Raw genomic sequence first — 25,041 nt, 5'->3', positions numbered from 1 at the left:
TCACTTGCAGAATGAGGAATGATGAAATATCAGAGGTATGGTCAGACAGCAGATGATGGCACAAGGGAAAGGCAAGAATTAAGTGCTTATACTAAGATATTCCAGGAAAAGAATCTTTTTTTCTTTCTCAGTCATCCTATCTGCAAAACAAAGCTAGAAGTAACACTTTTCACTCATCAGCATTGTTTTCCCTCCTGTAGATTACGAAACACTCACAAAAGTAGCTGCTCAGACTCTAATAACCCAGTCTGCACCAATTCCCATCTATAGGCAAACTCTTTAATCAGAAAGTTCTTCTAAGGTTTGCTACAAGTTTCCATTGCAAACTTTGGCACAATAAAATAATGCCATGTTCATGCTTGTTTGCCTCTAAAACCAGGGGTTACTGATATTGCTTCTTTGGAGGCAACAGTAAAAAACACCAGAGGAGAAAGCATGCCAGCTGGAGATCTGTTCAAGCTCCTCATGTAGAACAGATGGGGCTATAACTCCTGACTTGGGCATGCTGTGCTGAGAGTTAACAGGCACTCACTCACCGGTCATATAACAAAGCAACTCCTTCAACACAGTATACATTTCTTTTCACTTTTCAAAAGATCTCCTTGTGAGTTGAAGCAGCAGAAAAACTCCAGTTTCTGGTGTCATCCTGACTTTCACTGTCTCACATCCTGTCCTTGAACTTCCTTCAAGTACCAGATAAGAGTTGTTCAACCTCTGACAGCACAGAAAGCCTTTGGAGCTTTTTTGGATTGAGACATTTAATAGCAGAAAAAAGGATGGAGGAGAAAAAAAATCTTATAATGCTTTTAAAAATAGAGAGAACACACTCTCAAAGTAACACTTCTATTTAAAATTCACAATTAAAATTACTTTAGTGGCAAACACGCTGCTCTGTTCAAAATATTTTTTCCAAGTTAACTGAACAGCAGTCAAAGCACATCTGTACCAACATGCCCTGAAAACACACTCTTCTCATTATAAATTATTTTCCCTCAGCAGACTTGTGTCTACCCTCCCAAACCATCAATAATTATATTTTCTGATGAAAAAATAAACACGTTTATTTCAGCAATATTCAGAGATGGAGTAAAGAACAGAACCAAAAGAGAGCTACTTGACCCGTAAGAAACAAAGGTTCTGCTAAATCCAAGAGGTAGACACAAATGCTGTGGCAAAAATTAAAGAGCTCTGCAGATCCAAATTATGAACAGGCTCTTCATAAGCACTCTTAATTCACAAACTCCAATACAATGACCACAGTCATGGAGCGGTTCTGGAAACCTCTTCACCCTCACTAATAAGTGCGGTACAATGCACTGGGCTATTAGAATATTTTACATATTTAATTAGAATATTAAACAGCAACAACTCACTTCTGGCCAGCTAAAATCAACTCTACATATGCCCTCTCTGCAAACTACCTGGAAGTCTAACAGTTTACTGACAAAACTAAGTTATACTGAAAAGCCATCAGCTTCCAACATGGACAGATTGCCTTATTCACCCTTGACAGTGACTTCAATAAGACTTCCATTTCTCTCCTGCTTGTAACTCAAAAGCATTTCACAAAGATTCCTATTTGTCTGCACACACTATTTTCATAGTCTGCTCAAACATTTAACACCTGTAGAAACAGAGCGCCCTCTAGCTCTGGCCAATCTCAAAGAGAATTTTCCTAAGGCTCTGCCTCCTTGAAATCCAGCACTCAGGGCCACAGGAGACAGAAAGAGTACTCTATTAGCTGTACCCTTACCTGTCCTGGGGTCAAACAGCTGGTTGGCCTCCAAATCTGTGAAAGTGCTGAAGCAGATGGGGCATTTAAAAGAGGCGCGGTTGGTGGAATCTCTCTCGTCGGTCTCAATCCTGCGGCGCATGTGGTCCAGCTTGTACTTGACCACATTAACAAGCAGGCGGTAGTTGATGAAGTAATAGTTATGGCGCGTAGTTTTGCCATCAGGGGCTGTCTCAACCCTCATCCTGCATTTGATGAACTTGTCACCCTTGAGGGTGTTGAGGACAGCCCTCAATTGCTTCCGGTCGAACTTCAGAAGCTCCAGCATGTCCTCCTCCTTCACGCAGGGGTTCCTGATGAGGATGTCCAGAGCCAGAGCATGCTCAATGCCATAAAAGCCACGCACCACATATTTGGCAAGGCGTTTGAGAGCTGCTGGGACCTCAGTGAGGACGTCTGGGTCAGTCATAGCAGGTCCAGATCATGAGCTTCATGTATACTGCAACAAAAAAAAGGTAGATGGATCTTAGCTAGTCTTCTAACTTCCAAAGTTCTTATTCATCTTATCTAGAGGTAAGAAAAGGATGGGGTATTTTCCATTTCCCTTTCCTAAGTCTTGTACTGTCTCCTTAGGTGTCAATAATGCTACAGAAATAGGAAATGATACCTCTCATTCAAAGCAAAATGATGTAAAACTTTTTTAAAAGCACACAAAAAATCAGTACCAAAACATACAGCAAGATTTCCTTTGTATTCAGTCACAGCTAACACAGCTATAGTAAGAAAGCTATCATGAAACTGAGCTTCAGAAGACAGCTTTGGGATAGCTGAGACCTGTAAATTGGAAAAAGAAGAAAATAGCTACAGCAGAAAGGTCCTAAGACAGCCCAAGAGTGGAGTGTGAGGGCCTCAGCTGACATCACTTGACTCCATTGCAAGCAGCCCTGTCTGGTCCAACATCGCAGCCATTCCCTGGCACAGATGCACTATGAGGACAGCTTGCTGTATGCATTCAAGCAAAAGCTCCCAACTGCACCATGAGAACAGAACCTTGCTCATAAAGAGACCTCAGTCAACTATCTGCAGCAAGAAAATCATTAACAATACCAACTCCTACATCACAAACTGCTTCAGCCTTGCTCTTATATAAGCAAATAGGTCCTTACAAAGGACGGAACCTTCTTTTAAAGTCCCACTCAGGCCTTAAAAGCCCATGAATAATATAGCATAATAAATGAAACAAAAATCAAGACATACCAAACACAAAGTGATAATGTGTTTAACAAAGATGAAAGTATTCCATGAAGTATCCTTTGAGTTACTTACCACCACTTACCAGGCTGTCTGTGACACGGCAATAATTTCTAAGTACTCTACTTTCACTTAATTTTCTTCACCATAACACCAAATGGCACAAATGGTCATTAAAAGCTTTTGTGACATACATGGCAACATATATAGGATCACATGCAAGGAATTCCTCACATTTTCACCCCTGCCAGATTTACCTCACAGACAATAGTGATTCAAGCAGTGATTAAGGGAAGAATAAAGTATTAAAGATGCTTTTGAAAAACCCATTCAGAAGGTTGCACTTCAAAGTTAACATCAAATAAGACTCTGAATTATCTTTTTCAGTACGAGTTTTCTATGCTACTTTACGACATGAGTAACCATCTCTTAAGCAAAAGGTTTGTTCCCTTGAAGAAAACACCCCTCACTCTAATTTATGGTTTTTTCATCATTTCAATGCAATTTTTACCTGTGAACTAATATAATAATTGCCAAACTCTGCCAATCTTAATTTTCAGTTCCACCAGGTGTTTCACACACTATATATATATCTCCCCAGTATTCAAGCCTATCAAATAAAGCAAAAAGTGACAGCAGAAGAAAGGATCTGGATGAGTAATCCTATTTTTTTCATCACGATCATAAAGCCTGTGATAGGCCTTTTCACAAACACCATTACACAACTCTTGTCCACTCCCCACACTAAGCCATCCCTCTGAGATCACCAACTCTGTATATAACCAAGCAGCTGCTGACACACTTCCACCAGCTAAGACCTCTCAAAAATGAGTAATCATTTATCACATTAGCCTGCTTGAATTTTTTTTTTTCTTCTTATGAGAAAAGTGTCCTTTCAAAAAAGTGTAGCATTATCCACCGAAGCTTACTCCTGTTCCACCCCTACCCTCTGCTGCCAATGAGGATAGATGTTCCTTTCAAGGGTTATGGCCAGTACAACTGCAAAATAACTAGGTTGTGGAATGTGAAGCTTCACAGTAAGTAAATTAAGATCGTCCTGTCTTTTTTGCCTGTTGGATATGAAAATCACCAACTTCATGTTTTTCTTTTAAAACACCTCACTGCTTGAGCTTTTTTTCCCCTCTTAGGGCCAAATGGCATTCACAGTGCTCAAATTGAAATTAACTGAACAACATTTGTTGACTGCTGGTGTACAGGCTGAGAATAGCTCACAGCAAACAATGCCTGGATGTCCAGCTACAGCTTCCCTTTAAGGAAACTCAATTAAAACACATCTATCATACCACAAATTAACCATTAAGCAAGTACTCCTAAAGCCAGCCAGCTTTCTCTTGCATGCCAGAGACACAGTGATTTATCTCATACGAAGGAGAGCTTTATAGAGCTTTGCATTGAAGGTAAAAGTGTTAGCAATAAATGATGCCCCATCAAGAGTTAGCCATGCAGTATTTTGGAATCTCTAAGTCAGACCAAATCTAAATACTATCACAGGATATTGTCTTTAAAGATCAACATCATTCTGTAGGTATTTTTTCAGTTTTTCAGTCACTTAAAGATAAATCTTGGTTTTGACTGTATCTGTCAGCAACATACTGACACTAGAAAACAACCTCAATGCACAAGCTGAAGGGAATCTTTGATTTATTCAAATTGATTAAATCTTATTCAAAGTTAAAGGAAAGTAAAGAATAAATGTAAAGATCAATCCTAAATAAAACCTGGCACCCCAGGAGTATTAAAAAGTCAAATTTTAAAGTCAAAAGCTTTCTAAGTGCTGATCTGAAGAGCAGACAACCTTCTCTATCCAACAATCCACCTTCCCTAAAACTTCCTTGCAGAAAAGCTTGGTGATAGAACTTGCAGAGGCACAGTGACTTTCAGATATCAGTTGAAATGAAAAAAAAAAGGAGAAAAATGCTTTTAAATAAGCACATGTCACTCCGGATGCCTCATTTGAGAGCTGATGGAAAGCACTTTCTCTGCATTGATAAGACAGCTGCAGATTTCCACAGACTCTTCTAAAACAGGTCTAAAGTACAATTTCCGCAACAATGCACTCAAACAGCTTAAACAGAGACCTACAAGTGACAAATAAGTAAAACCAGCTCTAAGAATTTTCAGCAACAGTCAGAGATTTTATATTTTTTCTTAGCGTCAATCACTAGAAAATATTCTTTTTCATCTAGTGGGACTAGGAATTTTAACACAATTTCTTCTACTCTGCTGGAGATTTTGAGCGATGTCCAAACCTGTGTCCTCAAGTAACAGAGGGCATCTTGACTGTGATACTGTTTTCTTCCAGGTGGGGATATATGGAAATACAAGCATTCTGAAAACACCAGAAACCATTCTTTCCTGTTATCCTCCACGTCAAAAAGTGAATTAACACACTTTAAGTTCTAAATCCTTCAGAAGATAGTCTTTGGAAGAAACAAACAACTGACTAGTAGCATCTTTGGCGGGGGGAAAGAAAATGCATACCACTGCCAGATCTCACCAGGCCAAGCTGATGTCTGGTCCATGAAGAATCCAAGGCTTTGAAATCCTAAACTGCAAATTCTCACCATCTTCCACCAGGCAAGAAAGACACTGATACAGTTCATAAAGTCCAAACCCAGTGGACTTTACCACTGCATCCTTTAGCAATGACTTCACCTTTCCCTGAAGCAGTAAGTCAAACCTGAAATAATTACATGTGCAAAGAAATATATTAACGCCTTTTAACAAGGTTCCAATAGATGTGCATCTGTTTCATTACAATGTCCGAACTGATCTTAATATCTTAGGAACATCAATCATCATCGGGTGAAATAAAAATACTATGGCAAAGATACTCTGCTATTCCAGTAAGCACTTACAGCATCAATAATAAGGCACACTGGACAGCATCATGTTCAAAAACAGCCAAAAGAAGGATTTCCAAATTTAAACATGGACTTTATTAAAAGAGACAGTTGGTGGGGAATTGTTCTGTGTAAATACATTAATACAATTCAGTATTATGGGTACAGGAGGAAAGCAGACATGTCTGTGGTAACACAGTAGAACAGCAAACCTAAATTCACACCTCTTGGGTTTTTAAAATTGCCGTAATTGAAAGAATTAATATTGATGTGTCTATAAAAGGCAACACTGGTAAAAGAGACTTACAGTTACACAACACAAGCAGATCTGCTGGGTGAAGAAAAATCTTCTGCAAGACTGTACCTAAGGTTGAGTAAAATGTATGAGGCCCTCAGTATAAACAGAGATGCCAGAAAGGATGACAGGGGGAGAACAAAAAAAAAACCTTTGGTAAGATGGGATCAAAGATTACACAGAAGCCAGAAACTGAACTGAGCAAACACTTCTACTTTCAGGACTTTTTTGATGCAACATCAAAGCAACTGAACTCTTCTTCTCCACATACAACAATTTCAAAACTCTTCAATTTGAATGAACTCTAACAGGAATTGTGCTAATGAAGTTAGATCTGATTTTCTCCTTGCTTTTCTTGGCTAAAATTGAGACAAAAAGTGCTAGAAGGGTGATAACCTAGAAGCCACAATGTAGATGAAAAGAGTACTAGAAAATATAAAAACCTACATCAGCCAGTGAATTAATATGAATTTTTATCCAATGCTGCAAATGCAGATCATACTGTTTCAATATGTAACTTTTGAGACTTACATTAATTTTACCCAGAAAATTCAACGGTCTCACTATTCATGTATTTCACTGAGGATCTTTAAAAGCAGGATCTTAAAGGAAGCAGACTGCTCTTCAGATTCATATGGATATACTTTTATAAGCTTTTGTAACACCTCAGATCTCTTTCGAAGGAATATGTGGAGCTGCAGGTTTGGCTGTGAACTTAGGCTATCAGGCATACCATTAAGACTTGCACAGGTGCTTCCTATTTTTCCCCATATTTATTTGGTTAGTGCTCTTTTCCACCAAATCTTTGAAACCACCGTTTGCTGGTTTGCTTGGAAAACATTTCTGCAAGCTTCTGACACAAGACTTTTAAGAAAGGGGGGAGGGGAGGGGAAAGTTCCTTGCTTACACCACTGACATAGTTTCTTCAGGTGAAATCAAGATCAGGTTGTACTAAGAGAATCTCCTCACCTGTAAATGTGGCAGGTACAACAGGCTTCCTGGAGCCAGTGCATGCCATTTCCTGCTCCAGCTGTCACTTGCAAACAGCAGATCCCAGTTTTGCAGTCTCTCAGTATCCAGATTTAAAATTCTGCCTTTCAGAAGATGATGAGGTTAAGCTAAGAGAAGCAACCTTGAATCTTCCTGAGTACAGGAAGGGAAGGCATAAATTTCAGAACTACAGTGGGAAAATATGCCATCAAGATTTTCAACGTCCGTACAACATAACCTCAGACACTACTCATCCTTTCCAGAAAAGGGGTATAGAATAATCTTCCACATTCAAGTCTTATTTTCACTTGTGTTTCTCTGTAGTAAGCCCAGAACTGCCTTTATCCCCATATCCATTGCAAAATATAAGTCTTCTGACATTTTATCAAGAGATTAGTGAGTTTCATTCCCTGGAGAGTTCATGAACACTGCTGTTCAGCCTTCCTCCTGCAGTATATCTTGATGAGAAATAGTGCATTTTCATTGCAAGACCTGCCTTGAAGTATGAGGGCAGAAAAGAACAATCTGCTTTCATTGAAATCCCATGTTCTTGTTGGCTTTCCATAAACAGAAACTAGGAGGTCACAGGTACCAAAGGCTTTTTCTCACTCAGGATGAGAAGCTGTGCTGAAGCTGCACAGAGAAAGGCTGAGGGGCCTGGATGAAATGGAGGCATTTTCCCCTAATTTCACAAGTGAAAACACACGGAGTCAGATGTAATAAGGTCACAAGGTTTGATGACACCAGGCAGAAACTGAACAATGCAGGCTCAGGATGTAAATCTCAATCACTTTTATAATCTTAACCCAACATAAACAATAGCACAGTGTCAGGAAATTAAAGGACCACCTGTGTGCACATATACAAATGGATGAAATTTCCTGATGCAGTTTAAGCTAAATAACACCTTCCCTCCCATAAGGAAGCCTTTATTTTCCTCCCTTGCCTTTAGCCACAAGCCCCACCCCTCTGTTCTAACTCTGGCAGTTCACTATTAATGTAGTAATGTGAATCAAGTTGATAAAAAGTGAAAAACTAATATGGCAAAATAAGAAAGTGGGACATTTCAGAGAGGGCAAAGGGGAAAAGTTCAAGAACTGAATAACTTATGTTACCAGAATAGAGCCAACACAAAACAGAGAAAAGAATGCATGGCTAAGGATGGGGAGCTTTCCCCACATGGCAGCAAAATTGACCTAATATGAGGCCACTGAAAAATTTTAATTATGGATACCAGAACCTCTTACAATTTACACTCTGATCTGAACCTATCAGGAGAATACATGTTATTTTGGAGACATGTAAGCATTGGCACTCACAAAATGTAGTTGTAAGGTTTTGGGGGCTTGTTTAAAGGGAAGAAAGTAAGATAATTTCTCTCATATCAAGCCTAGGAAGTCATGATTACACCAAAGCACTGTGGGCTTAACCCCAACATTCCTCTCTACATTTCTGACAGGAAAAAAGCAGTAACTGCTTTTCACATTATATATTCAATAAGACCTGGAACACCACACTGTTCATCATGATAGATGATGTGAGCAATATTACCTTTTGGAAATTCAAAAAAGACAACAAAAAATTACAGAATTAGGTTCAGTAGTTTTAGTGCATCAGAGCACAAGCAAGTGGGTATATACCGTGGGTATAAACAGTAAAGAAACAAAGAAACTACATAACAAGACATCAGATTAGCTATAATTAACTTCGTGTCTTGTTCAGAAGAATCCCCTAAAGCATCCCCTGAGAAGGTGAGCTGTATGTCACAGGAAGTGGAAGGCAGGAAAGCAACTCCCATCAAACCTCATTCCTGCTAGAAAGGCATGTGCTCCTCTCCCAGGCACATGGCTCTGCCCTCACAACACCATCCTGTGCACCAAACTGATCGATTAGAGGTAGAAAAAAGTTATTTTTTTTTCCCTTTTTGCTATATTTTTCAACAGTTTAATGAGCTGGTGGTGAATTCTGATAAGCAACAGAACCAGCATGTAAGAACGGTTAACACTGCACTGGAAAAGATGAAAGAAAAAAACTCCACCTTTTTTGGATGAAAAATATTAAGCTACCTAGACTTCATGAAAATGCACGGCTTGCACGGCTGAATGCCCTTTTCAGAATGCGTTCATTCCTTGTTCAGCTGGACCCATTTAACAACAGCTCAGTGCCACTATGAGATGAGATGTGGGAACCAGCGTGCTCCTGAGGCCAGAAGTAAAGTAATGCACAAAAAAAAGGAAAAAAAAAAACCTAATCAAAACAAAATTATTAAAAAAAAAAAAATTAACCAAAAACCACAAACCTCACCTTGCTGACCTGGAAAACTGAATGGCTACGTCACTGGCTGGTTGGCTCAAACCTGGCAAAAAACGAATGAGCTAGCTTTGCCGGTCAGCTACTCCTAAGATGCCCACAACCCATCTCCCTTCAAATCACAAATTACACAGACCTCCCGAACTACAATAGCAGACTAAGCTTTAACGCCAGTCAGAGGGGAGAATCCCTATGCCGTCTACACAGACTCCCATTCTCTATCCACTTGTATGTGTTGAGGTTTAAACATCGAACCGTGTAGGTTTCTGTAGGACAATAGGAGGTCAGCAGTATCACAGAAAAAAAAAAAAAAAAAAAAAAAAAAAAAAGACAAAACTAAACGAAGAAGAAGCCTCAAGAAGCACCGCAGAAGGAACAGCAAACGGTGGGAAGGAGCCAAGACGAGAAAGGGGCCGAGACCAGCACAACGTGAGAGGAGTATGGGCCCCGTGGGCCGCTCTGCAGCACCCAAGCGCCGGGTTGGGGCCTCCGCGGGCCGCAGGTACCACCGCGCACCCCAGGGCCGGCACTGACCTGGCGCCGCTTCCAGCTCTTCCCGACTCCGGGCGGCGCTTCCAGCGGCTCCACCACTCGCGTCACAGCCGCGCGCACCTCTGCCGTCAGCAGCGCCACCGGCGCCTGCTCCACACCGCCCCCTTTCTTCCCGCGCCCCGAGAGCAGCCAGGAGGAAGGACAGACAGGCAAGCGAGCCAATCGCCTGCTCCTACGGGACAGCACCTTTCCGCCCTTTCGGGATCTAGACCAATTAGAAGTGAGAACTCTAACTCTAACTCTAGCCCTCGCCTCCTCCACCAGACAGCCAATAGACTGAGAGAAACAGCAAGAACTCGCGCCGCCATTGGCGGGCGCCCCGGTGGCCCGGCGTTCTTGCTAGGCAAGGTAAAGATGGCGGCTCTGGACAGGGTCAAGGTGCTGGTGCTGGGCGACTCCGGTGAGTCCGTGTCCCCAGGCCCTGTGTCCTGGGGCCGCTCCTTGGGGATCTGCTCCTCGCCTCCCTCCCCGTTACCCGTTTAGAGGCCGGGGCTGCCTGCATTCACTCAGTGGCCTCGCCACCTGTAACCCTGGCACCGCCTCCCAGGAGTTGTTCTCTCACTGTGCACTTTCAGGTGTCGGAAAATCGTCTCTCGTTCACCTCTTGTGCCACAACCAGGTGCTGGGAAACCCGTCCTGGACAGTGGGCTGCTCCGTGGATGTGCGAGTAGGTGACGTGCAAGGCCTCTTGGTGGCAAGGACCTTGACTTTTTACTTTAATTATCTAACGCCCCAGAAAGAGGTATACTTTGAGGGCTAAATCTTCTGATGTAAGTAGCATCAAATGTGAGGCAAGCACTTGTGTCAGCAAGTTTTGACTTTCCAGGGTTGCCACAATCAGACAAGACATTTGTCACTCGTAGCGCCGCTCCCTGCTGCAGTGGACACCGGCATGTTACAAGTCACAGGGTGGCCAGTTCCTTGAGAAACAGGCAAGGAACACCCAAGTTGTCAGCCAAACACAGTAGATGAAAACGGTTTGCTCGTTTAGATTGGAGCACAGGAAAGCTCTGGATGATATTCATGTGTTAGAAAAACAAAATTTAGGGCCTGACATGCTTCAGTGCTCTTTGACCTGGGTGAGGAAATTAACAGGAGAAATTTATTGTTGAAACCTTGACACCAGGAATGCAGAATTTATAAACCACGAAGATTTTACAGAGAGCAGAGCTGACAAAGAAATTAACAAAGATGATTAATAAGACTCTTCCCGTCTGGTAAAGAGATAGTAAAAGGCTGAAAATGTGGACTAGTTAGCATGAAAAGTGAGAAATCAATAATCAATAGATTGAATAATAACTAATGAAGAGAACTGTATAACTTGTAAGTCAGTGAGCACTAATTCCTTTGTTTGCCAAAATGTATAAATACTTTTAAGTGTTGGTGACTGATGTACGTGTTTGGTGAAGTGCTACTCATGTACCTCAGTGCTGAATAAATTAGTGTTAATTTTCTAACCAAACTGGGTTAGAGAGTTTATTTCCTGGTCTTTGGTGACAATTGTGACCATGGGGTTGCTTCTTCTCCCGACTACCTGCTGTGGGAAGAATGAGAATGTTCACTCAGCAGTTCTTTGGCCCAGCCTACAGCCCTCATGAGATATTGATGAATGCTTTTATCCTTCATCACAATTTGCTGCATTCTCCTTGAAATGCATTTCCCTTGGTTAGGAATGTATTCCCAAAATCTGAGGAGAGGAACATGGCAGTCCTGTTTGATTGTGGAGCAAAACTCCACAGTCAGAAGTTGTTGATTAATTCAGTTGAGATGTCAGAATTTGGGTAGGAAAAAGATGTGGTCAGTTGGAATCCAGGTCTGTCACCTGTGTTAATATTCTTGCAGTGCTGCCATGTGGGTTTAACAACTGTAACTTAATTTTTGCATTTGCTTTAGCAAAATACTGTATCTGAGCACGTCACGAGATGTTTGGTTTGTTAATACTGATATGCAAAGGATGCTCACCAGGCTTACATGAGATAGTGATCTCCATCTCTGTGGTGTCCAGTGGCTGCTGCTTGACTCATTCTTCCACTTGAAAAGTTTGAAATAGTGTCAGCACAAGAATTTCCAAATTTCTATCCAAGTGCAATAATCAGCTGAAAGTGTAAACCCTATGTGGATTAACTCCTGTAACATGGTGTTGTCGTTATGTATGATGTGAATTTTTCATCAGATCCATGACTACAAAGAAGGAACTCCAGAAGAGAAGACCTATTACATTGAGCTGTGGGATGTTGGAGGTTCTGTGGGCAGTGCCACCAGTGTGAAAAGCACACGAGCAGTGTTCTATAATTTGCTGAATGGTAAGTTTGCTTGGTGTAAATATGGTTTTACCTCTGTTTCAGTTAGATGTCACTTGGTTCTGGTGCAGAGTTCCAGGCTGCCTAGCTGAGGGGTACATTGTTCTCCTTTCTGATTTTTACAGGAAAAAACCTGATACTGTTGGTAGGCAGAATTTTATAGATTCAGTTGTGAATGGCAGATATTTCAGGCAAATCTGTGCAGATGAGCTCTATCAGCCTTTCCCTTCAGTGTTGTGTGGCTGGCACAGTAGGGAGGCTTTGAAGTGCAGTGATTGCCTTAACCTTTCCAGGTCTGATATACTGCAGAAATACGATTTCTGTTTTTTTAAGAGTTTTTTATTATTTATATTTTCTTGTCTGTTTGGTTGTAAAACCTACAGTAGACAAAGTATTATTTCAGTTTTTGTGAAATTTGGTAGTTACATCCTACCCTGACAAATTTGAACTGTCTCCCATAAAATTGCCTATGCTGGTAACCATCTTGCCTCTGCTCATTTAGCTTACCAACTTATTTTTAAGAGTTGAATCTTACAACTTGCTGCATATGTAGAAAGAAATATTTTGTGCTTTCTAATGAGATATTGTCTTAAAGGCCTTATTAGTTCATCTATGTCTCTAACAATAGCAAATAATAGTACTGCTTAATAATGCAGTATTTAAATTGTTACTTTCTGTCATCCCAGGATAGTTCACTAAAAATAGATGTATATCAGACCATGTGCTTCTGAAAATCTGGCTCAAGTGTTCTGTTTGATTCTCTTTGCTATTCCCACTCTTTTGAACGCCTTTCAATAACATGTTAAACCACACAATAACATTGTGTGTCATTAACTAGTTATTTCTTCCTTCTTTCTCAGGGGAAAATTGTCTTAGGTATCTCTTTTGTTATACTGTTAACCAGATTTCTGTATATAAGACTTGAGTGGAATTGTGCCCTCAAAGCAATTCTCTTTGGTATATGAAAAAAAATTGATTTCTTTTTGATACCAAATCTACAATGTGCCAGAGTGTGGATCAGACTTGGAAATACCTTAGAACAGCCCATTAGGAAATGAAATCTTGGACTTGTGCATCTGAATTATAATTGATGACATGAAAATAGAGTTATTTATCTCTACTGCCCAAAATATACTAATTATACAGATCACATATGAAGAACGTTGACTTTTGTACTTAACCTTGGGTCTTGTTTCTTTCATTAGATTAATTTCTCCATTAGAGCTTGTCTCACTAATTGCCTCTGCTTGACCTAATTTAAGAAGAGAAGATGAATGCATTCCTTCTGCCTGACTGCTTGTGCTTTGGAGTGGTCTGAAAATCAGTCAGTGTTTAGTTGTGGCAGCAGCTGTGCAAGCTGCCAGGTTGTTGACAAGGCTGGGTACAGTTTGGTTTTGGATTATCCACAGATCTTTTTTTCCTGACTCTCCACCTGGTGTGGGGACTGTGATAGCTGAGGACAGTGACTGAGCAGTAAGGCTTTGGCTTGCATACATTGTCGTGGGAGGAGCATTTCCTTGAGTAGTCATTGGTCCTTCCTGCTCTTTTTGGATGTTGATAGTCTTTTTCTGCTGGTGCAACTAACTGTGCAGGCTTTTAATGAAGTAGATAAGGGAACTGACCAATCAAAGACATAACTGAGGGAGAGTTTGTGAAGGTGGGGAGTTTTTCTCACTAGTTGTGCAGCAGTGCCTCTGGATCTATTACTGTAGGCTAAGTTATGTTGTATCAGGCATTTTCTCTCTACACTGGGGGTGGACACGCAGCAGAGTTGCCTTTTTATACTGTTATTGAGATAAATGCTTTGAAATAGGGCTATAGCTGTGATATGCTGGGAGCTCTTGTGAGAGAGTTTATGCACACTCATGTGGGGTAGTGGAAAATGTTTGTGAAAATGTGGTTTGTTCATAGTGTGTACAGTGGGTGGCATCTCTGAGCATTAAGATGAAGGACTAAATTAGTAAGTTTTTTCCACCAGTAGGCTGTGAAGTGTTTTGAGAATGAATCCTGACGCAGATAGAGGGTATCATTCCTTTTTGTCCTTGAATTGATGGTAGTTTGAAGTCTGGAGAAAGTGGGAACATTCCACATATTGCAGAAGGTGTGAATAAATAGAAGAAATTTGCTAGCAGGAGTTGGTAATTGAGCTAGGAACTGTGGTTATCAGAAGTGGGTGTCTGTTAATACCACATTTAGGAAGCCTGACTCTGTCTCAGAATTTACATTTTGTATGCTCATGGTAATGGAAAACACTGGAAACTTAATCTTAAGTACAATAAGTCGTATTAATTCATGCTTCTACCAGACATTTAGTGGACCATGAAATTTTATCAGTGTCTGTTTCCCGTTTGGATACCTCCTAAGTATATAGCATTAATTCTTAAAAATGCAGGAAAGCAGAAGTTCTCTCTGAACTCTTTTGAAACAAAGAAAAAGCCTTTAGACTTTATAGATGGTGTGACAAAAAATAATTATGTTTACCAGAGAAAGGCTAAATTTTCTGCTGCAGTAGTGTAGAATTTCAGTATCATGAGAAGTGGACAGAATCAGTGAATGTCTGCGAGCCTTTTGTAGATTAAATCCTGAGGTGGCTGTTTGTTTCGTGCTTTCATGTGATTTTTCTCTTAGCTCTTAGCCAATTCTTGATAAGGAGCTTTAAAAAACCTGTTGCATCCTGATATTTTCAGCCTTACTTATTCACTGCAATTGAACTGGTTACACATCCCTTACTCCATTCTCAGATATCTGGGAACCTGCAGGTTTCATTTTGTTAAGATTTGGGAGAGAGTATGTATCTTTAAATGGCATCTTGCTGTCTTATGTTTCATTCTAGGGATAATTTTAGTGCATGACTTGACCAACAAGAAATCATCCCAGAATTTGTATCGCTGGTCTTTGGAAGCACTCAACAGAGATGTTGCTCCAACAGGAGTTCTCGTGACAAATGGGTGAGTGAAAAATACATGTGCAGAGCTCAGACACAGTTATTCCAAGCAGTTGTAGAACTCTTTGTTCATCTCTAAAGCTACTTGGTGTCCACAGGAATGTAGAGATGGTTAGACTTGGAAGAAAGAAAAAAATGGGGAATATCAAAGAAAGTTGATTGTTGATTGTTCTTTTTCTTTTGTACTGCCAATCAGGCGATTCTGACAGCACATTCCCAAACTGGGTAGCAGAGACCTTGCTTTAAGGAAAAAGATGTTTACTGCTTCCTTTGTTTGTCTGAGACCTCTGTGAGAGTAGGTTCAGTCCCTGTTACCTCAAGATTTCTCAGTCTGTCCTGAGAGATGCCTTTGTACAGGAAGTGTCATGGGATGATGTGTCTGGGCAATGAGGCATTCTCTCCTTGCACCAAGACTGAGGAAGTTCACTTCGTACATTTTTGGTTTGGGTAATGGGGGAATTATTTTAGGAGTGTGGCTAAAAGAGCTTAGAAAACTTTGCTTAAACAGCTTGTTCATAATTAGCTCTCCAACACCTTGTAAAGGATTTCCTCCTGTACCTCTGTTCTTCTGTCACCGATCTAGTTAAGGAGGTTTTAAAATCATTGCTAAACCTCACACATGAGCAGGAGGGCAGTAACGAGGAGTATATTTTTGTGGGAAGAATATCAGTTGTTTATTTGTCTGTTCTGATACACAGGTGTTTCTTAGAAATGTAGGAGATGGGAAAGAGGATTTGCATTGCATAAATTGCAAAATTCTCCCGTGTCTCCGCAGACAGGTTCTTCATAATTGTTTTAATTTTCAAAAGTTTAACTTCTGTCAAGAACAGATGTTCAGCCACTAGCAATTCCTTGCTCAAGTTGTTGCTGTTGGTTGTAAAATTACTTGCTAGAAAGCTTGGTGTAGGTAAAAAATGACAGACAAGTGATTATCCCAGCTAAGGAGAATGACTTAAGCTTGGATTACTATGTATTGACTTAGATGCAGAAGCCCTTCCTTAATGTAAAGATATTGCACATTTTATCTTTGATAAATGGACCATTAATAAATAAATTACTGTTTTTTAAGAGGCACGGGGTAGGCGATATTGTACTTGTGCCTACTCACATGGCCATTGCCTCATTCAGGATTGTATTTGTTTCCCTCATCAGTGACTATGACCGTGAACAGTTTGGTGATAACCAGATCCCACTGCTGGTAATAGGAACTAAACTGGATCAGATCCCAGAAACCAAGAGGAATGAAGTTTTGACCAGAACAGCATTCTTGGCTGAGGATTTCAATGCTGAAGAGATAAATTTGGTTAGTATCCTTGTCATCACTGTTGTTTTTCTCTTATTTAGGAGTGAATCCCATTTTTAGTTAGTAAAGATGCTATAACAAAAATCTTGCTTTTGGAGATTTTTCCAGTCGTTCACATTTCAGTTGGCTGTGCCCCTTGCTTGATGAAACAGATATCTTTGTTTCACTACAGGGAGATGTAAGGGGTATTAGATAAGGTCGCTTAGGCTTAGAATTGTTGGCTGGGAGTTAAGTTTTCTTTTTCTTGTTCATAGCTCTGACATAGACTGTTTTTGCGTGAAACATGAGGATGGCTTTATATGGACCTATGGCTATAAAAATATACATGTGCTGTATGAATGTTAGTATACACACTCCCAATCTCAGGTGTAGTCTGTACAAATCACTGCCTGACTGTATAGCAGGTGGTGGAAGGAAGGTGTGGAGCATATGAGGGGTTGCCTGGAATTCTGCAGTTGATTCACAGAGCAGTTGGTCTTTTCTCTGAAGTGACTGTGGAGCAGAAATCAGCAGATTCCTTGTTTTCCCTCACTGATGGTGTGTGTCAGGGGAAAGAGTATGTTCATTTCCTCGTGTTTGGCTTCTTTTCAGTGATTTCCTTATGCTTGGTTTGTTGTTGTCTTTTGGGTGTTTTAGGACTGCACCAATCCTCGTTACCTGGCTGCAGGTTCATCCAATGCTGTCAAACTAAGTAGATTTTTTGATAAGGTAAGTCAGTGAAATGATGTTTTATTATCCTGTGCATCAAATGCTGTCTGGGATTTGAGCATGAACAACAGTTTTAACTGCTCCTTTCACATTCCACTCTTTGATTTGGTTCAAGCCAGGTGTAGGGAGACCAAAGATCTGCTTTTGGAACCCTACAGGAGACAGCTGATCTGCTTGAAGATTTCATTTCTGATCTTCATAGAGCAATGAAAAAGAACTCACAAATGTGCAAAGACACTCTGCTTATGCTTTTGAAGTTGTCAGGTTGGAGGGATTGCAGCATTCTGAGATAGTAGTGTGGGGAGATACAAGATTGGTTAGCTCTGTTGATCCTAGTTAAAGCAACCTTTAGGAATTAAGAAATTAATTAAGAGTATTACTCTCCCTTCCTGGAAAAGAGACCATTAAGGTCCACTGTGCAAATAAGAGAAGGAATGCTCTGTTTTAAGCATCCCCTGGGCAAAGATAGCATGGTGGGGCTACTGTGCAGTAGTAGCAACCACTATCCCTGCAGAGAGGGAATGGGAGTAACTGACTCTGAAGCAGGAGATACACAAACCATCACCTCCATTACCCAGCAGGGCTAAGTAAATTAAGTGTGTTGAAGTTGAGGGTAATTAGACAGCTTAGATAGCTTGTCTAAGAATGGCTGTACGTGGGCATGTAACTGCTGTGGAGCAGAGATGTGGGGTCAGACCTTGTCCCAGTGACCCATGAGTTTCAGTGCTCATGTGCTCATGTGGTTGCAATCCAAGATTATGCATGTGCTGAGCAAGCTAAGATCATTTCTCTGTTGTTCCCAGGTCATAGAGAAGAGATACTTCTTAAGAGATGGCAATCAGGTTTGTCACTTTTCCTCCTTTTTTGTTTCATTTCTCCCTATGTAATGTGAGCTGCTGACACAGACCTCTTTAAAATATGAGCTTCATGCAACCTAGATGAAAATCTCTGCTGGTAATTGAATTCTTATATCTGTGGGAGCATAGCTGTTAAGGCTAGACAGAAGTGTGGCTGACTTTTGTCAGCTGAAGTATTTGTCTGTAAAGTGATTTGCAGTAAAATACTTAAGTATGCTAACATAGTAGAAATTGGAAGAATGGCATAAAATGGGCAAATATGATTTCTTTCAGCTCTGTCAGCTTCAGGCTGCTTGGTTGCAGATTTAGGCCATAGACGCTATCCTAAAAGTCAATGAAAAGGAATTTTTTTGCACAGCTGGAAATAGATTTTGTGTTTAATACAGGTAGCTTCCAGAAGCTCAGTAGCGCCACAAGGAAAATTGCATTATGATATCAGCTTGTAATTCATTCCTGAAGGACCAAATTAACTGTTTTCAGACAGTTGGGGAAGTACTAGCAAAATGAGTTCTGATTTGGGCAGGCCACTTCAGCTTTTGTGCCCCCCACCTCCCCATGTGCAATCTACCATGCAGGGAGTAGTGAAGTTGCATTTACCATATGTAAAGGTGTGGCAAATTACCATGAAAAGCACCTCTGAAGTACAGGCACACCTGTACATTGTTAAAGGTAGCCGTGAAAGCCACTTGGGGAGAGCTGGGAGGGGAAAGTAGTCACAGATTACAAAATGCTTCCTTTCTTTGAGCACTTTTGTGGTGCTTTTTAAAAATAAAATTTGCTTTTGCCTCTTTTGGTTCTGCATGGTGCTTTTTTTCCTTCCCCTTTCCTTTTCTCCTCCCCACAGTCTAGTGAAAGGAAATTTCCCTTTCATGGGAATAATATCTTAATGCAGAAACCTGCTTGTGCGCTGGTTGTCTTTGATGCATGATGTAAGATTTTTATTTTTATTATTTGATCCTATTTAGTGGCTAGCCAGGGATTAACTATGCATTCTTTTTGGCTGTGTGCCAAAGATTGCAGCCTGCTGATGACTATCTACTTCCCTAACAGGAGCTCAAAAGCTTAAAACGAATCTTAAATATCAAAAAGTCATGTTTAAAGAAGCAAAATCCAAATTGGAAATGGAGACTTCAATACAACCTCTTAATGTTATCATTTGAAGTTATCTACTTAATGGAACTCCTACTGATATGTTTGTGGGTTTTCTACAATAGGTCACTACGTTAATTTGTGTTTTGAAGTATTTCTGTTATAAATTTATTCAGGATGAAAAGAATGATAAGTTTCAAATTGTTCATAGCTACATCTTCAATCAGATATGTGATAAATAAATGTTACTCTTAATTAGTGACTTGGATGTCAAAAATGCTAAAGCAGGTAACTTTTTACATGCGGTGTTCAGGTACTTTTTAGTTATAATGATTGCATTTTTCCTTTTTAAATTCCCAAAGTAGTTTTCATGAGGTGAACCTTTGCACAAAATCTGCCTGATTTTATCCTTAGAGATGATTGTTTTCAGAGATGAATAAACCAGTATCTTAGTGAATACCTTACATATCTGTTTGAGTTTTGGGCCTGAATACCCCAAGTAAATTTAATCTGTGGAGTTTTTAGTGGACTTATATTTTGGAAACGCTCTTTAGCTCTCTGTGTAACCTAAGCAGTCTGCTGTGAATTGTAGATTATGTTTTTGTCCCATAACGCCCATACAAATCCATGTTCTTCTGTCATAATTTGGAGGGCTTGGTTGACTCCCTCCATTTTAAGAGACTGTATTTCCTATGAAAGTGTGGAATTGTTTTGGGAGAGTGTGTCTGCTGGGTCTGCTGTTTCTACTTGTGTGTAGTGAGTAAGGTAGAAGTTACTCTGGCCTGTAATCTAATAGTTTTATGATGCCAGTAGGGCAGATAGGCACATCACTTTCTTTTGAGGATTCTCAGATACATTGGATTGAAAATCTGTCTGAAATACTGTTTAAGCCAGAAAGCTTCTGATGGTTTCAAGTCAGTTTTCTTTGTAAACATCCATTGTCACTGTGTAAGCAGTGTCTGCTGATGGGCTGCAAAAGCAGAAGTGCTAATCCTTTGTATTGTTGCAGCTGTTTCTATCCTGGTGGTTTTCTTTAAGTTTTCAGCCATTGATAAAACTGTACTTTCAAATGCCAGTGCACTGCTGCTGCCTGGGTTTGAAGGCATAAAGCCTGAACAGCTCTTTGATAGGACATGGTTTATATTGTTTTATAGTTTTAAAAATATATGGAGGTGAAATTCTTGTGTGCACGTGAATCTGGGGGGAAATACAGGCTTTGAAATTTGTCATTAACTGGGTTAGGATTGAGGCTTTCAATTTCCCTTGCCAAAAAGTCTTAAGGAACCCCACAGAACAGATGAGCCATAGTGAAGTTGTGCAGTGTTTAATTAGTGGTACTTCTCTAGCAGTCAGCTGAAGCACTGTGGCCCTGATTCTGGAGATGGTGTGGAAGATGCTGCAGTTGGCTTGGTAACAGTGTGGGCTAGAGGGAGCTCTTGCCAATTCTGATATGACGACTTGTCTTCCCTGCCTCTAGATACCTGGCTTCTCTGAAAGGAAGAGGTTTGGAGGAGGAACACTGAAGAGCCTTCATTATGACTGAGCACTGAAGAAGTGGAAGACAATTTCTCTGAGTTCCTAATGCCTTCCCATTCCAACTGGATGCTCAGAGACAGTAATGCTTCTGTCAAGCAGAGTAAAATGATATTACAGGTGGCTAGCCTGCTGAACGTTCTGTTGTTGGAAAAGACTTTGGAAAGGTTTTCTAAAAACCTAATCTGGAGCCTGGTGTACTTCTTAGGATTGCAGACCATCTGGATCTATGGGAACATCTGGGGAAAGTGTGCAATAAGTTGAATACCTCTCACACCTGCTGTGGGAAGCTTCATACACAGCTTGTATATGTGACATCCTTGTGTCCATTTGGAAAACTTATGGACAGTCTTTGCAATGATTTGCATTCACTTACCTCTGAAGGAAAGATGACACTGAGTGGGCCTCTCATGTGCAGTAAAGTAAGCAAAACATAACGATGGGTAAGGAATGGTCTGGAAAATAATAGAATGCCTTCATTAAGTGGAGTGTTGTTTCACCTAGAGCACACTGTTCATCCCTATGCAAAAGGGATAAAAGCAATAGGCAAGATATGAAAAAAAGCCTTAAAAAGAATACCAATCATAAGTAGAAAGCAACTGGTGTTAGTTCTGCTGCTTAAATTAAAATTGTTTACTTTGAAGAGGGCAAATGTTTATCTTTTCATAATTGATTGTGGTCTTGTTTTTTATATTAAATTAAAAGGCAATTCATTGAAAACTGATAGAAAAAGTATGTTTTTATAGAGTGCTTATTTGGAACAAATATGAAATGGTCCTACTGCATCTGAGGACTTAGTGGATTTAGAAAACATGAAACATAAGAACATCCTCTGCATTAGATTGGATAGAAATTTAGAAAGGATTTAAAGCCATGTAAAAGGTAGGAACTGAGCATGATTAGGAGGAGAGTTCTGTAATATAGATGTTTCCTTTACATAGTTAGCACTAAGGATAAAGGAGACTTTATCTGGTCTCATGTCCTGTACAGCATCTTGTTTTCCTAAATAGCCCAAGCTTTGCACAGTTTCTCACTTGGCTAGAAATCCATGGAGTGGTAAAAGCCTGATTTATGGCAGTTTCTTCTTTCCACTCCTTCCTCACAGTCACCTCTAATGGTTAAGCCTCTGGGAAAAATAGAGATTAATAATAAATGGGGATAAAAGAAAGTAAAATGCCAGTGTGAAGTTGACAGGGAGCAGAGTTCTGCAGTCTCTGGGTTACCTCTGCCTGCAGCTGTTCTGGCAGCTGCTTGGAAATAAATAGAAACCTGCCTACTGCCACTAATCAGGCACAAAAGTGACAGCTGGATTCACTAGTCAAACTTATTAAAAATATGGATGATTTGCTTTTTCTTAGGTCATTTCCAGAAAGGTCTGGGAGCAGTTGTAAATGTGAATGCAGTGAGTTTTTAGATGCTTGTGTGAAATACGTTATTAGTTTACAGTTAGTTTACAACCAGAAAAAGCAAGGTACCAAAATAGTCATAGTTAAGAACGCATGTCTGAGCTGTGCAGCTCATGACAGCACCAATGTCTGTCTCTGATCCTTTGACAGTGAAAGCTAGAATTGTTTTCTCAAGGTCAGGTGCAGTCTTAGGGTAACCAGATCTGGCTTCCCTCAGGTTCCTAAGGAAATGCAGAGCAGAACAAGCAAGCTGTAGTGCTGTTTCCTCCTTCATGCTGCAGCATCTTTAGAGTGGCCAAACCCCTGGCTGCAGCTCACCTGTCTGCGTGTTTTAAAGTAGGCCTCTAGCCCAGAATAAGTATCTTGTTTGTTTAGATCTCAACAGGTAACCACAATTAGGTATATTTTTTCCTACTTAGGACAAGGTAATGTGTAATGGAGTTGTGCATGTTGATGATGCTCCATTTCTTTTTGCAGGAAGTTCCAGCTTATTGTCAGTACCAGGAATATGTGAGCAGCTGGAATTAATTACATTGCTTTTCCACTTTACCTGCTTCAGCTGCCCAAGAAGGGTTCACTTTCAAGCTTTGGGATGTGACATCAGACAACTTTTCTGTGTCACACTTGTTTTATATGTTTTACCTGTCTTTTCTCGGCACACACACATCCCTTCCATGCCCTGTGACCCTTCTGTCTGTCTTGCCTGTGTTTGCCTATACCTCATTCTCTGTTCCTCCAGCTCCCTTTCTCACAATTACTATCCCTGTTTCTCTCCCCATTCACCCCATCTGTCTGACCCCTCAGTGTCACAAGTCACAAAGACTCCTCTTTATGCTTCCTGCTCTGCTCTCTAGTTTCCCCTTTTTTCTAATATTCCTCTCTATTTCTCTCTGCCATGCATTGCCTCTCTTTCTGTACTACTCAAATTCTGTTTCTCTGGTTTTCTTCATCTCTGGTTCTGTCTGTCTCTGTTTACTATTAAATGCACACACATTTCACATCAAAACATTGTTACCCAGTCCCTTTAAATTCAAGCTACTCAATGTCTCTGTGTTACTACCCAGGCAGAAATATGTGCCCGGGTTCTGTGTTCCAGAGGTGTCAGTGAAGTGTCTCTCATCATGCGAGATGTGTTGGACCTCCCATGCATACACAGGTGAAATGTACAGCAAATAAACCATGAGCCTTCCCTGTTCCCAAGGGGGCTTGGCAGAGCTTTCTGGTTATCTATGACCACTTTGATGACTGGAGGGATAGACAGAATGAATATGAGTATGTCCTTAACATGGAAAATTTAGGAAGGATGCTACACGCTTTTTAAGCATGTGAAACCTATCCAGTAATGGGTTTTTGGGTGCAACCTTAATACAAATTTTTGTTATTGATTATATTTGCAGAGGCAGCTGTAATATGCTCCATTTGTCGCAAGTGAGAGAGGAACTGCTGTTGTAGCCTGCAGTCAGTATCAGTCAGCTATGGTGAAGTCAGGGTTTGGGTTCTCATTTCTCAGTGGATAACAACATGACAGTTTTCACTGATTGAAAACCGTTTCTGCTTTTCAGCAAAGAGCTTAATTCTTCTATCTCTTTTATTAGTCAGCTCCTCTTGTTAGAAATCATGTTTCTGTCTCACTTTCCTTAGAAGGATGCTGGTTACTTTGATTGCTTTGTAAGTTTGAGCAAGTGTGTGGCTTAGTTCACTAGTTTGCTTCAACAAAAAGCTATTATCATTATTGATGAACCTGTCACTGGCTGGCAAGTTACCAGGAAGTGCAGAGAGGTTGAGGTAGAGCTTTCCTTAGGGTGTGCTTTGCTGCAGCACTCTGTTAGGTCCTCAGACACACAGGGATTTTAGGAAAAAAACATCACATAGTTATCATGTGGAAGAGGGGAAGAAAAATAAAATCAGTTCCAATCTTAAATTTCAAGTATCAATGGCAAAGCTCTCTCACTTTGTGAAGGCCTATGAGATGTAGCCAAAAGTATTATTCTTAGTGTTTATTATCCACTTGTGCTACTGTTTTTATTCTGACACCTGATCAGCAACTGCAGAAAATATATTTCTTTATGGTACATGAGTACACAAAGGAGAAACTACTAAGAGTCTCTGTCACTAACAGTAGCCATGTGAGCAGCATAAGCAATTTCGAATTGTGCTGGCAAAGCTGCAATGAACAGCAATACTCAGGACCTGGCTCTAAACATATCTTGAAATGAGATGTAGCTCTCTAACAGTAAGAGTGATGATGCCTGAAACAGTTAATGGGAAAAGGAAAGGCATGCTTTAGCACAGCTTTGAGGTCAAGTCCCCAGCGTACTTTTAAGGAAGGTGATTTAGATGTTCAGAGCTCTCTGTAGCAGCAAAGAGACTGTGAAATCTAACTTCGGCAGCTCAGCTGCTTAGCCAACACCTGCTGCAAATACCATTAAATACAAAAATGTGTTTTCTTTTTTCCTGCTTTGGCAGGAAAACATTGTATTGCAAAGGTACAGCTTGTTGTGCCCCTTGGCCTTATCAGTGCACAGAAATGCTGATTCCATATCTACTGAAATTGGACAGGGAAGTTTATTCTCGGTCTACCACCATAGACTTCTCCCAAAAAATGTTGTACAAAGACAAACGCATAAATAAAAGCACATGCTCTTTCTTGACTAGGTGAAATGAAGTCTGGACTGTATGAGCAAACCAACTTAAAATTCAGTCATATTTTTGAATAGGAGGAGCATGAAGTGAAACAGTGAGTGATTAACACATGCGCATCTACATTCCCTTTGACCTGAAAGTGTTTAAATAGTGGAAACGCACTGCTGGCTTTGGGTTAAAGATTGTTTAAAGGACAAGGATGCCCAGTAGCTGTGAAGGCTATGACTATGGTCAGAGCTTTTATCTTTCTGTCTGAAACCATCT

The 25,041-nt window shown here is 40.4% G+C and overlaps 2 protein-coding genes across 2 annotated transcripts in view; one reads left to right on the top strand and one right to left on the bottom strand.

Annotated features, from left to right (window-relative positions):
• Positions 1–10,350, bottom strand: part of GTF2E1 (general transcription factor IIE subunit 1) — a 46,986-nt gene extending 36,636 nt beyond the window's left edge. The window contains exons 1-2 of the mRNA XM_056494500.1: positions 9,977–10,350; positions 1,754–2,231 (exon numbers count right to left, since the gene is read on the bottom strand). Of these exons, the coding sequence (XP_056350475.1) occupies positions 1,754–2,201 (448 nt within the window). The 5' untranslated portion in view covers positions 2,202–2,231; positions 9,977–10,350. The remainder of the gene's footprint in view (positions 1–1,753; positions 2,232–9,976) is intronic.
• On the top strand, positions 10,217–24,788 carry RABL3 (RAB, member of RAS oncogene family like 3). Its single transcript, XM_056494528.1, has 8 exons — positions 10,217–10,394; positions 10,570–10,661; positions 12,168–12,297; positions 15,128–15,242; positions 16,391–16,541; positions 17,178–17,249; positions 18,053–18,091; positions 20,673–24,788. The coding sequence occupies exons 1-8, from the start codon at positions 10,349–10,351 to the stop codon at positions 20,736–20,738; spliced, it is 711 nt and encodes a 236-aa protein (XP_056350503.1). The 5' UTR covers positions 10,217–10,348; the 3' UTR covers positions 20,739–24,788.
• Positions 24,789–25,041: the final 253 nt, after the last annotated feature.

Source organism: Oenanthe melanoleuca, chromosome 1 (genome assembly GCF_029582105.1).
Source record: "Oenanthe melanoleuca isolate GR-GAL-2019-014 chromosome 1, OMel1.0, whole genome shotgun sequence".
Lineage (NCBI taxonomy): Eukaryota > Metazoa > Chordata > Aves > Passeriformes > Muscicapidae > Oenanthe > Oenanthe melanoleuca.
The sequence above is the reverse complement of the archived record's forward strand: the minus strand, read 5'-3'. Positions and strand labels throughout refer to the sequence as shown.